Below are 18,816 nucleotides of genomic sequence, written 5' to 3' on the forward strand. Positions count from 1 at the left end.
CCTAAAAAATTTAAGTCACTGAAATAAAAATACTTTTAAGTGTCCTCCCTCAATAAAGATTCCAATATAGTCTTTGAATATGGGTTCTTCAAATTTCTAAGTTCAATGCCTAAAGTAAAATAGACAAAAAGACTAGAAAACAGCACTAAAAAGATGTCCTGGTATCTATTCTAGTTGTGCCACTAGCTCTAAGAACCTGATAGATTACAAATTACATTTGGCTTCCTGATCTATGATTGCATGTGGGCACATTTCACACGCAATATTATCAATTATTTCAGTTTGGGGCAGGGTTTCTCAATCTTAGAACTATGGACATTTTGGGCTGAATAATTTTTTGTTGTTTGGGGGTGAGGCAGTGCTTTGTTGGTTATTTAGTAGCATTCCTAGCCTCTACCTATTAGATGCCAGTAGTACCCTATACCCCCACCTCCATGTTGTGACAACCAAAAATGTCTTCACACATCGCTAAATGTTCCCTGAGGGGCAAAAATCACTCTCCTCCAGTCCCTGGCGGTCTGAGAAGGATCTAGATTTGCTGATTTGGATTCAGTTCTGCTTATGATTTAACCAACTGGTAGTTTTAGAATTTATGCTTGGGCTTGGTCTCTGATGAAAAGTAATTCACATTCTATACTCATCCTCAAAATCAACTATTGCACATTCCCACATAAATGCTGGCATTAGGAGACTATGCCAGAAAAGAAAAGTCCTTTTGTCTTCTGCTTCATCATCTAAAAGAAAGGTAAATTGATTTCCACAGGCTGGGCATGGTGGCTCACACCTGTAATCCCAGCACTTTGGGAGGCCAAGGCAGGAGGGTCACTTGAGCCCAGGAGTTGAGACCAGCCTGAGCAACATAGGGAGACCTCGTCTCTACAAATTTAAATAAACGTGCACACACACACACACACACACACACACACACGGAAAGAGTGAACTCCAGCTAAGAATACCAGTCATGGTGTTAAAAAAAACAATTCCCAAACTTTCCTGCACGCTGGAATCACCTAAAACATACTTGACAATTACTGATGCCTGGTTCCCACTGTGGCCCTGTGATAAAATGGGTAATGTGTGTGGATTTTTAGAAGCTGTCCAGGTGATTCCCAATGTTGCTGTACAATGAATTTTGGGAGCCACTATCTTAAACACTTACTGAATCACTTGTGGCATGATTTTTAAGCCGAAATTCCTGTCCCTACCCTAGACTTCCTAACCAGAATCTCTGGGGTAGGGGATCCCTGGAACGTGTATTTAACGTTAAGCTCCATAGGTGATCCTAATGCCCAGCCAAAGCTGCAAATTATTAGCTAAGAACAAAGGAGAAATCTCTAAAATACGTGAAACTTGTCTTTGCCTGTGGTTCTCAAAACTTGGCCTCAAAATCAACTACAGGACTTACTAAAATATAGAGTGCTGGTCCCACTCACCTTCTTCTCCCCGCCCCCCCCCCCCCACCCCGTGTTTCTGACTCAGTCCTGGAGTCGGGCCCTAGAATTTGCACTTTCAACAGGTTCCCGAGTGATGCTGATGCTGCCGGTCCTGGGCGCCACACTCCCAGAACCGCTGCAATGTACTTAACAGTTTCCAGGTTAAGTACATTACAGTTATATATTAACATGGGTGGGGCGAGAGAGCCTCAAAGGCCTAATTCATGCCTCTTTGTACGGAGGAACTGCTAATCCCAGTTTAAGACCAAGAAACACGAGTAGTCCAATTTCCAGAGTTACCCTTAGCACATAAACCACATGTGGTTTGCAGAGTGAATGTATGAATAATATACATTTTAAAAGCGTGTGTGCGCAGGAGGGTAAGGCAGACTGCTAGATACCCGGTTAGAGGCTGCGGACCTTTTTTTTTTTTTTTTTTTGGCGAGGTGCAGTTCATAGATCAGGGGTTTCACTCTGCAGCATGGTATAAGCACAATCACTAAGAAGAACTGGGTGCTACTTGCAGTTTTGCCACCAATTTCTTTGGTGACTTTGGGTGTTAAGTGACTGTTTTGAACCTCTCTCCTCTTAGGTAGATAATATCGGAAACCTCTTCCACCTACGACCCGCAGAGCGAGGGCTTGTCCCGGGATTTGTCTTGCACCCCCACCTCTCGCGTCTGCGCCACCCTGCGGGCGGCGCCGGCCCCTACCTGGCAATAGAGGCGATAAAGGGGTACGGCAGCGTAGGACGCCCCCAGCATGCCCACGGCGACAGCGGCCACGTAAGTGAGGGTCGTCTTGTTCTGCCGCCGCCGCTCCTCCTCCTGCGCGCGCGTGAAAGGGTTCGAGCTCTTAGGCCGCCGCGGCGGCTGCAATGCTGGATGCCGGACTCGAAGGCTGCAGCGCTTCCATGTCCCAAGCCACCTCAGTCCTCTCTCGGCACCTCCTGTCCCACTCCACTCTGGCCTAAGAAACGGCTCTACCCTCTCTGCAGCCCTGGTTGGAGACCCAGGGTGGATCCAGCGCCAGCCACAGAAAGCGACGCCCCTCCATGCAGGACGCCAGAGCCCTCCCATAACCCTCTGAACTAACACCCACCGGCCTCTCCGGGACGAGAGGTCAAATCTCGCGAGGCATGCTCCGTCTCGCGAGATCTGGGTTGAGCCTGCCGCTGCCTTGGCTACCAGGCTCCTCAGGTGGCAGCGCTTGCGGTCGGGCTACGGAGGCCGGGTTGCCAGATTACGGGTAAGTTTGCTTTTTGCTTTGTGACTGTTCCTCCCACTTCGCTTCTCGCCAGAACGTCTCTTAACGTTTAGGAAAATGCGTTTCGCCCGTCCGCGTGCAAGCCTGCCATCACTTGGGGTTGTGTCTGTGGTCTTTATTTAAACTCCACCAGCCTTTGTCTCGACCCGGCAGCCCCGGCGACGCTGTCCCGCGGTCTTTTCTCCTGGTGTCCCTTGGCCGCTGGCTCCTGTGCTCACTGCCCTGGACTTAGTTCAAGTATCACCTCTCTCAGGGAGCCTTGCTGCGTTAACCGCAGCCCTCATGGGCACCCACGACACCTGCATTTTCTCAGCCCGTGGGCAGTCGGCTTCCCCTGCTCTGATGCCCCTTACAACTTGCCCAGTGGAAAGCACCACAGCTGGAGCAGGAGGGAGGCTGTCACGCTGAAGTTTGTTCTGGAGAGAGTGACCAGGATAGGAGGGCCATTTAAGGAGAGACTGAAAGAAACGAACCCCGTGGGAGGATGTAATAGCTTTCTTCAGTTGTCCCACAGGACAAACTCGAGGGAGGCAGACAGCATAGCGGATTTTACTGTGTCAGAAGGAAGCATCTTTCTAGAAACTATAAAATAGCAGTTAAGAGCTCAGGTTCTGAGGTTAGGGGGTTCTGGATTTTTACCCGGGTCCTCACCATGGCCCTGTGCCCTTAGGTAGGTCAGTCACTTGTCCTCTAAGACCTGGTGTCCTTACTTGTAAAATGGAAGTCAGAACAGTAAATGAATAATATTCATATAACGTCTTTCATGATGACTGAGGCATAGTAAGAATGTAGTTAAAAGTTAGGCTGTATTTCTACTTGCTACGTGGCCATTTCTAATGGCCAGAGCAGGTATAATTATCCCCACTATGTGGATGAGGAACTTGGAGGCCTGAGAAATTTTAACTAGTCATTCGACATTTTATTTATTTATTGCCCTCTCAACTGTGGGCCTGACACCAATCGACCTGCTGGCGCTATAGCACAGAACAAGTCGGGAGATCACTTCAGTGATGGAGTGTCCTTTCTGCTGAGGGACTCAGAAAATAATCAAGTAACAGTTACCGAAATAAGGGAATTTCAGATAACAATCATTGCAGTGAAGACAATGGAGTAACATAGTATGATTGACAGTCATGAGAAGGGGTAGTAAAGTAAGGACCTTTTGAAGAGGTGACATTTGAGTTTAGACCTGAACGATGATAAGGAGCTACCTACTCAATAACAATTCCAGGCCAAGCAAAGGCCCAGGGGAAGGAAAGAGATAGAATGATTGAAGAGCACAAAGAAGGCCACTGTGTTCCCAACATAGCAGAGTGGAAAGTGGTAGGAAATGGGGTCAGAACAGGTAACAAAGGCCTGGTAATACCAGCCTTTTAAGCCATGTCCAAGGGTTTGGATTTTATTCTTAATAGGAAGCTATTGGAATGTTTGACGCATACGAGTGATGTGATCTGACTCACATTTTTGAAAAGATATTGATTACTTTGTGGAGAATGGATTAAAGGTAGGGGGAGGAATGGAAGTAGAACAATTAGGAAGCAATTGCAGTAGTCCACATAAGTGATGATGGTCACCTTGAGTGAGTAATTGATTAACTTGTGGTCACAGGGCCAGAAAATTGCAGAAGCAATAAAATACAAATACCTTCTGACTTCTTTCTATACTCTGGCATACTGTCTCAAAAATTTCAGGTCTCCATGATTCTACACATTTATTCATATTGTGTGATGACAATGTTTGAAAATCTTTTTCATCTGCATGCACCTTGGTTCTTGTACCAGATTCTCAGCTCTTCTAGGATGAGATTTCTCAAAGTTTAATTTTCTTACAGCATAGACTGAAATCCTTGACACCAACAGTACATTTCCGCTCACCATTCTGTTTCTCCAGGCACCCCTTCTTTGTAGCTCCAGGTAGCAGTATAAATATATGTCAGTATACAGTCTTTGTCTTGGACTCCAGTATTTTATTTTTTGTATGATAATTGCAAAATGAAACTCTTATGTACAGTGATATTGATAGCAATGAAGTGGTGTTGGTCTTTGTAGCTTTCTACTTTAATAAAAGAAAATATGCATCGTATCTGATCTTAGTATGATAATGTGAAATGACAGTTCATGTTTATGAAATACTTCTGAATGACAACTAAAATATTTTGGTTTTTTACTTATATTTTGAATGAAATGTGTAGAACATAATTTAGTTCAATGTCCAATTAACAAACATATTAAACGATTTAAAATATTTCTGTAACATAATAGTACTCAAATTTCTTGTATACCCTTCACCAAGATTAGAGAATGATGAAGATTCTTCAGTCTTTATCTGCATACTTACTTGTTTATTTCCTATTACAAGAACACTTTCTCCTTCCAAACCACAGAGCAGGCATCAAAATCAGTAAGTTAATATTTACCCAGTATTACCATATGTAGTCAGCTTGGACTACCAATAGCAAAATACCACAGACTGGTTGCTTAAACAACAGAAATACTTGTTTCTCAAAGTTCTGAAGGCTGGAAAGTCAAAGATCAATGTATCAACTGATTCACTTCCTGGTGAGGGGTCTCCCTGGCTTGTGACATCTACCATCTTGCTGTGACCTTACATAGATTGGAGTAAATGAGCTCTTATGTCTCTTATAAGGACACCAATCCCATGAGATCAGGTTCCCACCCTTATGACCTCATTCAACCGTAATTACTTCCTAATCCAAATACAGCTACATTGAGGGGTTAGGGCTTCAACATATGGATTTTGGGGGATATATATTAAATTCTTTACATCATGTTATTCATGGACTCTACATAAATTACCCCATTTGTCCCAATCATTTCCATTTTAGATCTAGGATTTAATCCAGGATTACTCGTTGATTTTAGTTGTCATGCCTCTTCAGTCTTCTTCAATCTGGAATAGTTGCCAGTCTTTTCTTGTCTTTTTCTTTCTTTTTTTTCTTTTTTCTTTTTTTTTTTTTTTTTGAGAGACAAGATCTTGCTGGGTTGCTCAGGCTGGTTTCAAACTCCTGGCCTTAGGTGGTCTTGGTCTCCCACAGTGCTGGGATTACAGGCATGAGCCACCGCACCCAGCCTTATCTTTCATGACTTTGACATTTTTGAGGAATACAGGCTGGTTACGTGATTAAATGTTCCTCAGTATAGGTCTGTCTGATGTTTCCTCATGTTTGTGACCCCTTGACAGGAATATCTTAGAGGAGATGCTGTGCTTCAATCAGTGAGTCCTCTTAGGCATCACATGATCTCAATTTATTCCATGGCTTCATGATGTTAACTTCTGTTTCTTTAAGATTGGGTCTGCCAGGTTTCTCTGTTACAAGGTGAATTAGGAAATATGTCACATTCATAAATTAATAGGCAATGTGTGTTTTGTGGGGAGAATCTTTGTGTTTTGTAGGGAGAAGCTTTGAGACTGTAAATATTGTTTCTCATCATATTTTCTCCTGCCAGATTTCTCCACTGATGCTTGTTGTTTGAATCTGTTATCACTGTGATGGATGCCAAATGACAATTTTCTAATGTTATCAGTCCTTCTAGATTTATTAGTTGGCATTTTACTGTAAGGTAGAGTTTTCCTTGCTATACCATATATTTCTTGTTTATTTGTTTACATCAGTATAGACTCATGAATTCAAATTTTAATCAATTTATTACTATTATTTTTTAATTCTGATTTCAAATTTTCTTAGACTTAGCCAATAGAAGCCCCTTTATGACATGTTTCCATCATTCTTTCATCACTTCCTTATTTTCTGGCACAACAATGTGCCATGCTTATCTTGTATTTTCCTGACCTGCCTTGGAATCAGCCTTTTCTGCCACGAATTTTGGTTTCTTTAGTGGAAAGTGGCATTTAGAAAAAACTCTGAGCACTAGAAGTGTTCATTACTAGCCTTTCTCAGCAGAGACCCTAGAAAATTTGTGTGTATAAACAAGTGTGCATATGTGTGTTCAACAGCAGGAAATCTGGCTACCTTTATCTTCAGTGTATGTACTTACTTGCTCAATTCCCCCCATATGTAAGCAAATTACTGTGGCTGAAAGCTTGGCCCTAGAAAAGTGAATTCATCTCTGCCTGGTATGTCAGCCCAAAGCTGAGTATTAAATATGCTGCCCACCGGACACCATCCAAAAACTCAGCAAGACAAAAGTGACGAGGAAGAAAGAAAGAGAAAAGTGTATTTAGGAAGTTCAGCTCCAGACATTTTAGAAAGGGTAGGAGGAAGGAGGAAAGGCCAGTTAGGAAGTTTGGTTCTAGACACATAGGCCCTTTCACCTACCCTTTTCCCAAGCTTAGCGCATGGACAGGGGAAGCAGGCTTAGAATGATGAGTTAACTTGTCCAAGCCTAATCGGTTGGGTAGTGGCAGAGCTGGAGTTTAAGCCTGGATTTTTTCTGACTCCTTACAACTTGCTATTTTTACTGCGTCTTGTAGAAAGCAGCTTTGCAATGGATGACAACAAAACAACAACAAAAACACTGAAGCCTTTCTTTTCTATATTAGGAAATATTTCTTTACTTTTGTCTCAGGTAAAAATCATCATTAACGTGGTTAGATGCCTATTTGTAAGATGGCATATTTGAAGTTATTTCTAAGCTAGAGCAAACAGCTTAGACAGAGTTGAGCATAGTAGGATTGGGGTCAGAGACCGAGGTTATAACCTGGATACAAGGAGTTCTTATGATGATGAAAGGTCTGTCAATATGCATAGATACAATAACAATATAACATTGGGAGATGCCGAAATGAATATTTTTTTCTCTAAAGCTTTAAATGAATGCATAAACCTGGGCTGCAATTTTTGTGAGTCTGAGTGTGCTTGTAATAATACATAAACTGTTACGATAACTAATGCCAAATAATGGATTATACCATGAATGGAATGAGAGCTCTTCAGGGCAGGGCTAATCCAACCCTGTTTTGTAGGTAGAGGTGTTAATTACACATTTTAAATATCAAGAGCTGGACTGACATTTCAGATTTGACACCTTTAATTTGCAACATTATTCTTCAGCAATAAACAGTTAAACCTTGTAAACTCTTTCTGGTTAGCTATAATCATGTCCAATTTTATATATTAGGTAAAGTAAGTTATATAAGTTATTTTTCATATAAGCCATTTTGATATTCACATAATGTTTTCTTATCTGATTATTGATTTTTAGGCTTTCTATGGATTATAAAGATGTATTATTTTAAATTTTGGTATTATTAATCCATAACATAAGTTAAGGAAATTGGGACTTCAGTCTTAATATGGTGGTCGTCACTGAACTGTATTTTCTAGTGGTTTTCCTGATAAAGCTCCTGAATCCATTTAACGATGTGAAATACCTAACAATAATTCTGACAATACTCACAACTGTTTATTTGGTAGCTATTTATCACAATACTTGTATCTAAAAGAATAAGAATAATGTATTTGAATAAATAGTAAGTACAAATATATGGTGTTTGCTTAAGAAAAGGCAGGGTAATCATTGTTTTCCAATTAGTGCACAATAATGCCCTGAAGTCGTCTCAGTCAGTTTTGATACCCTAGTTTCTTATTTTCTGGCAGCGGCCTCTGTGCCATCTTTTTGAGGAACTACTCTGTTTAAAAGCTCTTGATTAAGTTTATATGATTGACAGATAATATGAAAGGAAAACAGAAATCATTTATCAATAGAAGGCATTTATTAATTCAAGTAATGTTTATCAAGATCAGGGCCAGCTTCATGAAAATATGACCTGTGCAGTCACACAAGGCCCTACTCTTAAAAGGGCCCCTCACTTATGATGTAGGACACTCAAGCCCCCAAATTGGGGCTTAGCCCAGGAGGGTTCTTGGCTTGGCCTAGAAAAGAATTCCAGGGCAAGCTGGTGGTGTTAAACAGCAACTTTTATTGAAGTGGCATTGTACAGTAAGCAGCAGAGAGACTGCTTCTTGCAGAAAGGGGCTACCCCATAGGCACTCTGCCCAAAATAGCAGCTTAGAGGCAGTTTTGCACTCATAGTTATACCCACTTTTAATTATATGCAAATTAAGGGACAGTTTATGCAGAAATTTCTAGGATGAGTGTGGTAACTTCCAGTTCATAGGGTCATTGCCATGGAAAGGGGTGGTAAGATCTGTGTGTTGCCATGGCGATAGTAAACTGATGTGGCACACTGGTGGCCATGTCTTCTGGAAAGCTGCTTCTATCCAGGAACTTTTTAGCTGATCCTCAGTTTGGTTCCAAGTCCTGATTCCTACCCCACTTAGATAAGCCCTGTGTTTGTTTAATGCTCTACTGTCAGCATCTTGAAATTATTTTTTGTTTTTGAGACGGAGTCTCACTCTGTCACCCAGGCTGGAGTGCAATGGCATGATCTCGGCTCACTGCAACCTCTGCCTCCCAGGTTCAAGTGATCTTCCTGCCTCAGCCTCCTGAGTAGTAGCTGGGATTACAGGCGCATACCACCATGCCCTGCTAAAAATTCTTAATAATTATTTAACATGGGGCCTTGCATTTTCATTTTGTATTGGGCCCTGCAATTTATGCAGCCAGTCCTGGTCAAGATGTAAATAGATATAAATATAGATAGAGATGCAGATACAGATATAGGCACAATATTATATCTCAAATGCACTGACAGACAGTCTCACATGATTCGGGCCAAAGCACAGTCTAATTACGTGATTTAATTATGTGATTAAAGGCAAAGGCAGAAAACTAGGGAAAGTACAAAAGTGGAGAGCCTTTAGAGCCTTTACTTTTAACCTTTAGAAGGTTAAAGGTAAGAGATAAAGGGAAAGGCAAATTCAGGTCTCCTGAGAATAGTCAGGTTAAGTGAAATATGATCAAAACTCCAAACTTGCTACCATAGCCCATAAGACCCTAGGAAATCCAGACCCTGCCTACTTCTCTAACCTTATCTCCTACCACTCTCTCCCTGTTCACCACACTCCAGTTGCACTTCTTTCTTTTCTTTAAACACCTCAAGTTTGTTTTACTGCCCTCAGACCTTTTCTCTGCCTGGAATGCTTTGTCCCTCAGCTTTTTTCACAGATGACTTATTATTTGGATCTTAGCTGGGACACCCTCCCCAGTCTAAATTAGCCCTTCTCTCCTTAGTCACATTTGCTATCACCTTTCAATATCTGAAATCTAGTTCATTTAATTGTATCTTTTTTTTATTGTTTTTCTCCCACCACTAGAATGTAAATACCAAAAGAGCAATGATCTTGACTTGTTCACCATAATCTCACATGCCCTTAGTGTTGTACCTGCACATAATTGTACTGAGTTAAGTATTTGGTGGATGAATGCATGAATGAAAGCAAGCAGAAGGCAGTCAGGTAGCCTAAGGAAACTTCTGAGAGCAATGAGCTGTTGTGCTGATGAAGACTCCTTTCAAGAAGACTAAGACTTTCTTTGAAGTAGTTTTCTGATGTTTCCCACTGAGTTGGGCTGTGTGTTACAGGCAGATGCTTATGCATCCTGAAATAGGACCAATTGTCCCATAGAACTGATATTAATCGTTTCTTTGAATAAGCACAGAAATTGATTCTCCCATTGTTAAAACTTGAGAAAGTTAAATTTGCCTTATCTGAGTTACTTTCTCAGGAAACCAACCATCAGGCCTCCCAGATACTATCAAGAAACTGAAACTTACCGGATCATTGCATCTGGACAATATGATACCAGACCCTTCAGCCATCATGACTGCCTTACCCAGGGGTACCCAGTCCTTAGGCTGCAGACTAGTAGCCGTCCATGGCCTGTTAGGAACCCGGCCAGACGGCAGGAGGTGAGTGGAGGGCAAGCGGGCATTACCACCTGAGCTCCACCTCCTGTCAGATCAGTGGCAGCATTAGATTCTCCCAGGAGTGAGAACCCTATTGTGAATTAGGCATATGAGTGGTCTAGGTTGCATGCTCCTTATGAGAATCTAATGCCTGATGATCTAAGGTGGAACAGTTTCATCTGGAAAGCATCCCCCACACCCCCATGCGTGGAAAAATTGTCTTCCACAAAACTGGTCCCTGGTACCAAAAAGGTTGGGGACCGCTGGCCTAACCAATCACTTGCTACCTGTTGACCGACTCCTCTTCCTTACCCCTCCGTAATTCCTGTTTTCCCACACATACTTACATCTTTTCCCTGCCATATAAGCCCCTAATTTTAGCTGGTCAGGGAGAGGGATACAAATTTCCCATCTCCTTGGCTGTGGCACCCAGTTAAAGCCTTCTTCCCTGGCAATACTCCTTCTTTCAGTGATTGGTTTTCTGTGTAGTGAGCAACAGGACCTAAACCGAACCCCTGGCATTTTGGTAACACCCCCAAGACAAATGAGTAGCATTTCTGAACTCGTTAGATTCTTGAAAGAAAAAAACATGCACTAGTAAACAGAATATTGCCTTTGGGTACAGAATAAAAGATAATAAAATACAGTTGGCCATCAGTATCCGCAGGTTCCACATACACAGGTTCAACCAATCACAGATTGAAAATGAACATTAGGCCTACAATGGCTGTGTCTTTACTGAACATGTACACACTTTTTCTTGTCATCATGCCCTAAATAATATAGCATAACATATTTACATTGTGTTTTGTAATATAAGTAATCTAGGGATGATTTAAAATATAGGAGAGGATATGCATAGGTTATGTGCAAATACTACACCATTTTATATCAGGGACTTGAATATCTTCTAATTTTGGTATCTGCAGTGTCCTGGAACAAGTTCCCTGAAAATACTGAGGGATGACTATAACTCTTTGATCTTTTATATATTGGTTTCCTGAAACTTTTATGTCATTTAAAAATGATCAGTTAAGTTTAGCCCAGGGAAAATAGTCATTCCTGATTTTGCCAATTTTCTTAAACAACCTTAGGATTATATAAATAGCTGATGTTATCTTGAAGAATCTCTGCTGTGATAAGGTATAAAACAAGTTACCAGTTTCTAAATGCTGTCATTTTTGTGTCTCCTCAAGTATAATACATCCAACTTTATAGGAAGAAATATTTACATTTTTAATATTAACTTTAGTGAATAAATAAATAGTAGGCATTTCTAACTTGTCAGTCCACAGAAACCAGACAGATTATTTGCTGAGCAGCCAACATCATTGTGCCCTCTTCCTCTTTTGAAATGACCTTAATGTGAAATGTCACTACACTAGTACACTTTTCCCTCCACTCTAATCCCTCCCAGATGACCAACTGCAGCCTACCCCATCCCATTCATGGGTCATACTGATCTTAGAGGTGGATGTATATTTTAAAAAGAAAATCTTTCCCTCAAAAAACACTGGGAGACTTGTAGTTTAATAAGCCTGCCATAAAATTTTTGATTTGTAGAGCCAAGAAAGAACCTTTAAAGATCATTTTTTGAATGATTTTGACATCGTACATATGAAGACTAGGGAGCAGAGTAAGTGGCTGCTCAAAGTCATATGTCTAGTGGGCATCTACCCTCTGTACTCTTCCCAATGCAATAAAAAAAACATGAAATATATGTACTATGTAATATGTACTATGAGCTTCTTTGCTATGAGTCATCTTTCTTTTTAAATTATAGCGGAAAATAAGTGTATTTATTTCTACTGCCTGTCAATTTGCTTACAAAGGAGTTGTCATAAGAAGTTATTTAAAGGATGTAGCTGAATTTCTTTGTGAAACACCAGATCTATGTTATTTTCTCTTTTAAATTGCAACATTTGTTGATACCTTAGCAAATGAAGATAAAAGAAGAAAATGACATAAAGGGTAAAATGACATTAAAGGAGACATAATTAGAAAGAGCTGATATTTAGATGCCAAGAAGGTACACTCAAACATGCTAATTTTTTTGATATTTTTCCTTCTTTATCCAAATAATACATCAAAGTATATATCCTTGTTGTAAGCCATTCAAAAAATAAAGAATAATTTAAAGAAGGAAATAAAAATAACAGTAAATAAAAATAGTAGTTCCAATTGTCAGTTATTGTTTACATTTTATTATATATTTTTAATAAATATAATTTTAAAAGATGAAATTATTCTACACATTCTGTTTTTACCTTGCTGTTGTTTTTTACCTAGACCATTTTTGATGATTACATAGTATTGTTTTACATGATTATACTGTAAATTATTTAACCAATTATCAATTTTTACATATTTTTGAGGTTTCTGATATTTTATAATTACTAACTATTCTGTAATGATACTTATGAACTAACAGATACTTCTTTGTGTTTGCTGAATCACTCCTTGCCAACCACTAAGTATTAAAATGAACTACTATCCTGCCTTTGGTAGACAATCCCTGGATTTGGATTTTCCCCCATTGCTGATAGATATCCCATTTCCCCAGGTGCCCCTCAAAATGTTTTTGTTCTCTCACTTTTTCTACCCTCTTTTTCTTTATTGTTCATAATTGTTTATTAAATGTGCTGAATTTTCACTTTTAAGGGATATTTTACAAACCATACCTACCTAGCATTTTTACATACTTCTGACCCCAGCCACATCTTCCTTTTTGAACATAAAATCAAGGAGTGCCCTATGTGTCCTTATTGCTCTATCAGGAATCTGGTTACTTTATATAGTGTGTGAACCCAAGAAAGCAATTAAATCTCTCCTTTATGCCCCTGGAAAAGCTAACAGTGCTCTCTGCTAAGAAAAAGCCTCCTTTAGCCCCTTTCTTTTCTTTTGTTCCCTCACTAACAATATACGCATAAGCCCTCATACTCAATATGAACTGAAATTCTCCAATCAGTCTACAGCCATACCACCCTGAACATGCCAGATCTTGTCTGAAAATCCCCATTTTATCGAGATAATTTAGTATATCTTTAGAGACCTCTAGATGGCCAATAGCTTCTGACAAAGCACTTTTCTTATGAGCTTTTTAACATTATTATGAAGAGACTATTTGGACTTAGTATTAAAGCAACAAATCTTGCCTTCACTGGTATCATACTGTCCTTCCCTTTCCTTCTGGTGATCATTTCACTTTAGACAAACAACAAAAAAGACATTAGAGCTCTTGACCTCACAGCTCATTAAATACTTCAAAGTAAATATAAAAGTACTTTGGCAAGGAAGGATGGGAATTAGGCTTTTGCTTACAAAGCCTTTATAGGTCTATTCTAGATGTATTATTTTAGACTTTGCAATGACAGCTTAATAAATCATCTACTTATTTGTTTGTGACAGGTGTCTATGTGTGTGTGTTGTTAAGTAAAATGCAATTGTATGTAAACCAATATATTACAGTTACATAATTTTTAACAAAAATATAACACGTATGAATTGTGCCTGGTTTTTTCTTCCACTGCTTTATTAGTAACATTTTTAAATGAAGACATATAATCATATAATCAAGCAGAATTTGGGGTGGGAGGGAAATTATTTTCTAGAAGATGATACACTTAAAGCTTTCCCAAAATATTTTTTGTTATTTACAAAATAGTGGATTTTTAAAAGGCATTAAATTAACAAAAAAATAATACCTAGGAATTAAGTAAATAAGAAATGTGCAACTGTTACCAGTGCAGGGTCTTGACTACAAGTCGTCCAGGTTCTTGGCATTTTGAACAAAGATTTGGACAAAATGCACAAACAAAGCAAGAAAAGAATGAAACAAAGCATAGATTTACTGAAATGAAAGTACTCTCCACAGAGTGGGAGCAGGCTGCAGCAAGTAGCTCAAGAGCGCTGGTTACAGAATATTCTGGGGTTTAAATTTCCTCTAGAGGTTTTCCATCGTTTCCTTGGTTACACCCTATGTAAATGAAGGAGTGGCCTGCAACCAATCAGAAGTACTTTCCATTTTTCATCTGCCATGCAGTGCAAAGGGAGTAGCCTCTCATCCTTTTGTGGAGAGGTAGGGTTTTCCTTTTGATTCAGTTCTAGGAAGTCAGCGCCAATCGGCCTTAGGCTCCCTGCCTCCAGACCCTATTCTCCTGCCTCACAAGGTCACTGTGAAGGCAACTTTAAAACACAGTAGAAACAGGCTTGTCCCATCTGTGGCCCATGGGCTGCATGTGGCCCAGGACAACTTTAAATGTGTTCCAACACAATTTCGTAAACTTTCTTAAAACATGGGATTTTTTTGCGTTTTTTGTTGTTGTTGTTGATGATTTGTTTTTAAGCTCATTAGTCAATATTAGTGTTAGTGTATTTCATGTGTGGCCTAAGACAATTCTTCTTCCTCCAGTGTGACCTGGGGAAGCCAAAGGATTGGCCACCCCTGCTATAGAAGTTCACAAAAGAAGATTTGAACAAATAGAAAGTGATACCAAATTCTTGGATAGGAAGACTCAAAATAACATCATAGATAAAAATACTTCTTCAATTAATTTGTAAATTTAGTGTGATTCCCTTACAAATAGCATTGTTTTGTTTTTTAAACAAGATAAGAATACTTTGAATTTAATGTGTAAAAATAAACAACCAAAAACAACCAGGGAAACTTGGTTAACAAAAGAACAAATGAGAGGTGATCGGCCTTACTAGATATGATAGTGCCTCTGTAATTGAAATAGAATGGCATTGGTGTACGAATAAACAGCCTAACCAAAGGGCCAGAATAAAAATTACAGAAGTAGACCCAAACACTTTAGAGATTTTGTATATGATGAAAGTTGTATCTCAAAATGGTGGGGAAAAGATTTAATAAATGTAGTTGAGACAATGGGGTGGTCTTCTTGGGAAAAATATGAGTTGGATCTGTGCTTTATATTATGATGGATTCCAAATGGATCAAATATTTAAAAATGAAACCGTAAGAGTACTGGAAGAAAATATGAGAGAATTCTTTATAACTTTGGAGTGGGCAAGGAGTTTCTAATTTGACCTAAAACCTGGAAATCATAAAAGATTCATAAAGTTAGCCACAAACTTTTGCGTAACAAAAAGCCCATAACCCAGAAGAAAAGGGGGGAAAATATATTTGCAATTCTTAATGCTGACAGAGAGATAATTTCTGTAATATTTAAGAACTCCTAGAAACTGAACAGAGAAAGACCTAACGATAAATAGAAGAATTGGCAAAAGATGTAAAAAAAACACAGTTCACATAAAAGGAGACACTGAATGGTTCTTAAAGCATAAAAAAACTCTTCAGCCTCACTCCAACTACCTTGAGATACCATTTTCATCAATAAGACTGGCAAAAATCCAAACGTTATTTAGTATACCATAGTGGAGAAAGTTTAGAGTAACAGGCACTATTGTTGGTGAGATAGTAAATTAGTACAACCCTGACTGAGGGACATTTGGCAATTTGTATCAATTTCATTATGGCATTTTTGTAATTTCATTAAATTAATATTTACTATAATTTCTGGCAGAAGATATTTTTATCCCTTTTATTTTCTCTATTTTTTGTCCAGTGAAAAGAACTGGTTTTATTGAATACCATGTCTGAGAATATAAATTACTAAGTCTTACTCAAACACCATATGCGTTATGGACAGATTTTTTTAATCTGATGAGATTTCTAATTACATGGGATGAAGACTGTTTTAATGAGATCATAAGTAAACAGACTTATCAAAGACAAGCTCTAATTTAAGTTTTCTGGAATAGATTCATCTTATACAACAAGATTTTTTTTCTCCAATGTTCCACTTTCTCTCTTTTTGCTGACCTGTTTGCCTCTTATGATTCACCAAACTAGAATAACAATATATTTGTCAAACTAGAATAACAATATATTTGTCTTCAATGTGCATATTTTTAGTAAAAGAACAGAATGTTTTCCTTCTGTGTTATTTATTAATTATGGGAACTTGAGGGTGGTTTGTGTGTGTGTGTTTGTGTGTGTGTGTGTGTGTGTGTGTGTGTGTGTGTGGTGAGTATGTGTATGTAACATTACTGGAATCCCTGTTGATTGAGGGCCTTGCAAGTTTGTATAAAGAGAGAGTAGGAAGCAGGCAAAGGAGAGGGAAAGGACAGGCATTTTATGATATTTAAGGACATGACAATGAATACCTTGTTAATACAAAAAATAAGCCTACTGTTGGGATGGATAAGATTAAACCCACTTCTGTTTAATCAATAGTGTCATCTTTATATAAAAGAGATAACACATTACCACTCCTTACTCTCTCATTCCACTTTTTTGGTGAATCAAACTTTTTACCTGAATTAATTTTCCAGCATACTGTAGTAGAAACAAACAGCTTGGGTTTGGAGCAAGAAAGAGCAGGAATCAAACTCTACTTTACAACTAGCCTGTGACAATGGACAAGCCACATACTTTCTGTATGACTTATTTTTCTTTTGTATAAAATTGGGTTAATAATACCTCCCTTGTGGGGCTCCTGTGGGAAGAAAATCCTGTAACATGGTGCCTGGCTGTATTCGTGTTTAATGATGACTTAGATCCCAGGTTACGCAGCCTTTCTCCATACTCCCTGTGTATACTGCTGTCAGAACACTTCACCCCTCCTGATCTCATCTCATCTCTAGCACTTAGGACACTGCCAGCATGTTAAGTGAATGGAATAAACACCTAGATTTTATTTTATACCTTAAAATAGAAATGTTTTAAAATGTCTTAAGTATATTATATGGAATCTATTGTAGAGTAGCATTTATACATCATTAGGCTTGAATATGTTCCCAGGGGACCTGGGGACCTGTGTCCAGTTAGAACAACTCACCAAAGATGAGGATCTTACTCACTTTGGTACCAGTAGAAAGACTGCTCAGTTTTTCACATCTGCTTTTGAGCAAGGTGTTACTATTCTTACCTTACTTAATAGGAGGAGATGCTAAGAGGTTAGGCAATTTTTCTAATGCCATATTACTAGCCCATGGCAGTATTGCCATTTGAACTCTGCATTTCTTTTCTTTCTTTTTTTTTTTTTTTACTTATGTCTAGTACACTTTCCACAATATTAAATAAATACATTTGGAATACATAGTGTGTGAAACATAGTGCCAATTAATGGTAGTTACTATTATTTTTATTATTTGAGAATGACCTCTCTTGAGGTTTGAGAATCTGCTCCATGCGTGTATCATTAAAGCAGTCTATAATGAACTTATGCAAACTTAGTTTTAGAATTGAACTCTCTTCCATGACTATATCAGTCTTGTGGACAGCTGCAGTGGCTCTTGACTCTGAGAGACTACTAGTCAAAGCCCAAGGATTTTAAGCTCCTCCCTCAGGTGGCCCTTCTTTTCCTCATGGGTACTGAATAACTTTCTAACTTCATGGTCATTGGACTTTTGCTACTGACATTGTGGCTTGGTGGCTTCATTTTTCTGGCTGCTGTTGATCTGCATGCTTCCACTGTTCCTGTTGCTTGCTACTACAGAGGCTGTGAAAGTCGAAATGTGTTTTTACCACCCAGACCAGTGAATACATCGCTATGTTAGGGTCTCAAAAGTAGTTGGCTCTGTGTTTGGGGCCCATTCAGTTCATTTACGGAAGAATCTATGATTTCTTCTGCATACAGTGGTTGAAGAAAAGATAGGATGATCCTCTTGATTTTAGTCTTCAATCTCTCGGTTTTGTTCTCCCTAGAACTTTTTGTTTCTGCGTCTTCAGTTTCTCTGGGACTCTTTTTTTTTTTTTGAGACGGAGTCTGGCTCTGTCGCCGAGGCTGGAGTGCAGTGGCACGGTCTTGGCTCACTGCAAGCTCTGCCTCCCAGGTTCACGCCATTCGCCTGCCTCAGTCTCCCGAGTAGCTGGGACTACAGGCGCTGCCACCACGCCCGGCTAATTTTTTTTGTATTTTTAGTAGAGACGAGGTTTCACCGTGTTAGCCAGGATGGTCTCGATCTCCTGACCTCGTGATCCACCCGCCTCGGCCTTCCAAAGTACTAGGATTACAGGCGTAAACCACCGCACCCGGCCAGTTTCTCTGGGATTCTTTAAGATACGTTCCTCCTGCACCTGTTTCCTAGGCCAGAATTTTGTTGTGAATCAGTTGCTGATGTGCTGATATGTTGATTCTCCTCAGCTTTTCAGAGGATATCACCTTTCTTTACCTTAGTATGCCATACAAATATTACCATTATGTGTGTGCTCAGACTTAAAAAATGTTTAAGAAGCACTGCCCTAAATTTCAGCTTCTTCACCCCTCTTTTACCAATTATCACCCAACCATCTTTTTTTTATC

The 18,816-nt window shown here is 39.3% G+C and overlaps 2 protein-coding genes across 12 annotated transcripts in view; one reads left to right on the forward strand and one right to left on the reverse strand.

Annotated features, from left to right (window-relative positions):
• Positions 1-2,537, reverse strand: part of COX11 (cytochrome c oxidase copper chaperone COX11) — a 48,714-nt gene extending 46,177 nt beyond the window's left edge. For 4 of the 5 annotated variants that reach the window (XR_675388.5, XM_009432855.3, XM_009432854.5 and 1 more), the window contains exon 1: positions 2,146-2,511. Coding sequence is in view for 4 of the 5 variants with exons in the window: in XM_009432855.3 (XP_009431130.2) it covers positions 2,146-2,511 (366 nt within the window). In the remaining variant the exon portion in view is untranslated. Of the gene's footprint in view, positions 1-2,145 lie in introns of all 5 variants that reach the window. The other variant, XM_063799875.1, reaches the window with a different exon arrangement.
• STXBP4 (syntaxin binding protein 4) overlaps positions 2,290-18,816 on the forward strand; it is a 242,518-nt gene continuing 225,991 nt past the window's right edge. For 4 of the 7 annotated variants that reach the window (XR_010153343.1, XR_010153342.1, XR_010153344.1 and 1 more), the window contains exon 1: positions 2,290-2,680. Coding sequence is in view for 2 of the 7 variants with exons in the window: in XM_054671246.2 (XP_054527221.1) it covers positions 2,571-2,680 (110 nt within the window). In the remaining 5 variants the exon portion in view is untranslated. The remainder of the gene's footprint in view (positions 2,681-18,816) is intronic. The other 3 variants (XM_054671246.2, XM_054671245.2, XM_009432853.5) reach the window with 2 other exon arrangements.

Source organism: Pan troglodytes, chromosome 19, assembly GCF_028858775.2.
Source record: "Pan troglodytes isolate AG18354 chromosome 19, NHGRI_mPanTro3-v2.0_pri, whole genome shotgun sequence".
In the NCBI taxonomy this organism is placed as follows: domain Eukaryota; kingdom Metazoa; phylum Chordata; class Mammalia; order Primates; family Hominidae; genus Pan; species Pan troglodytes.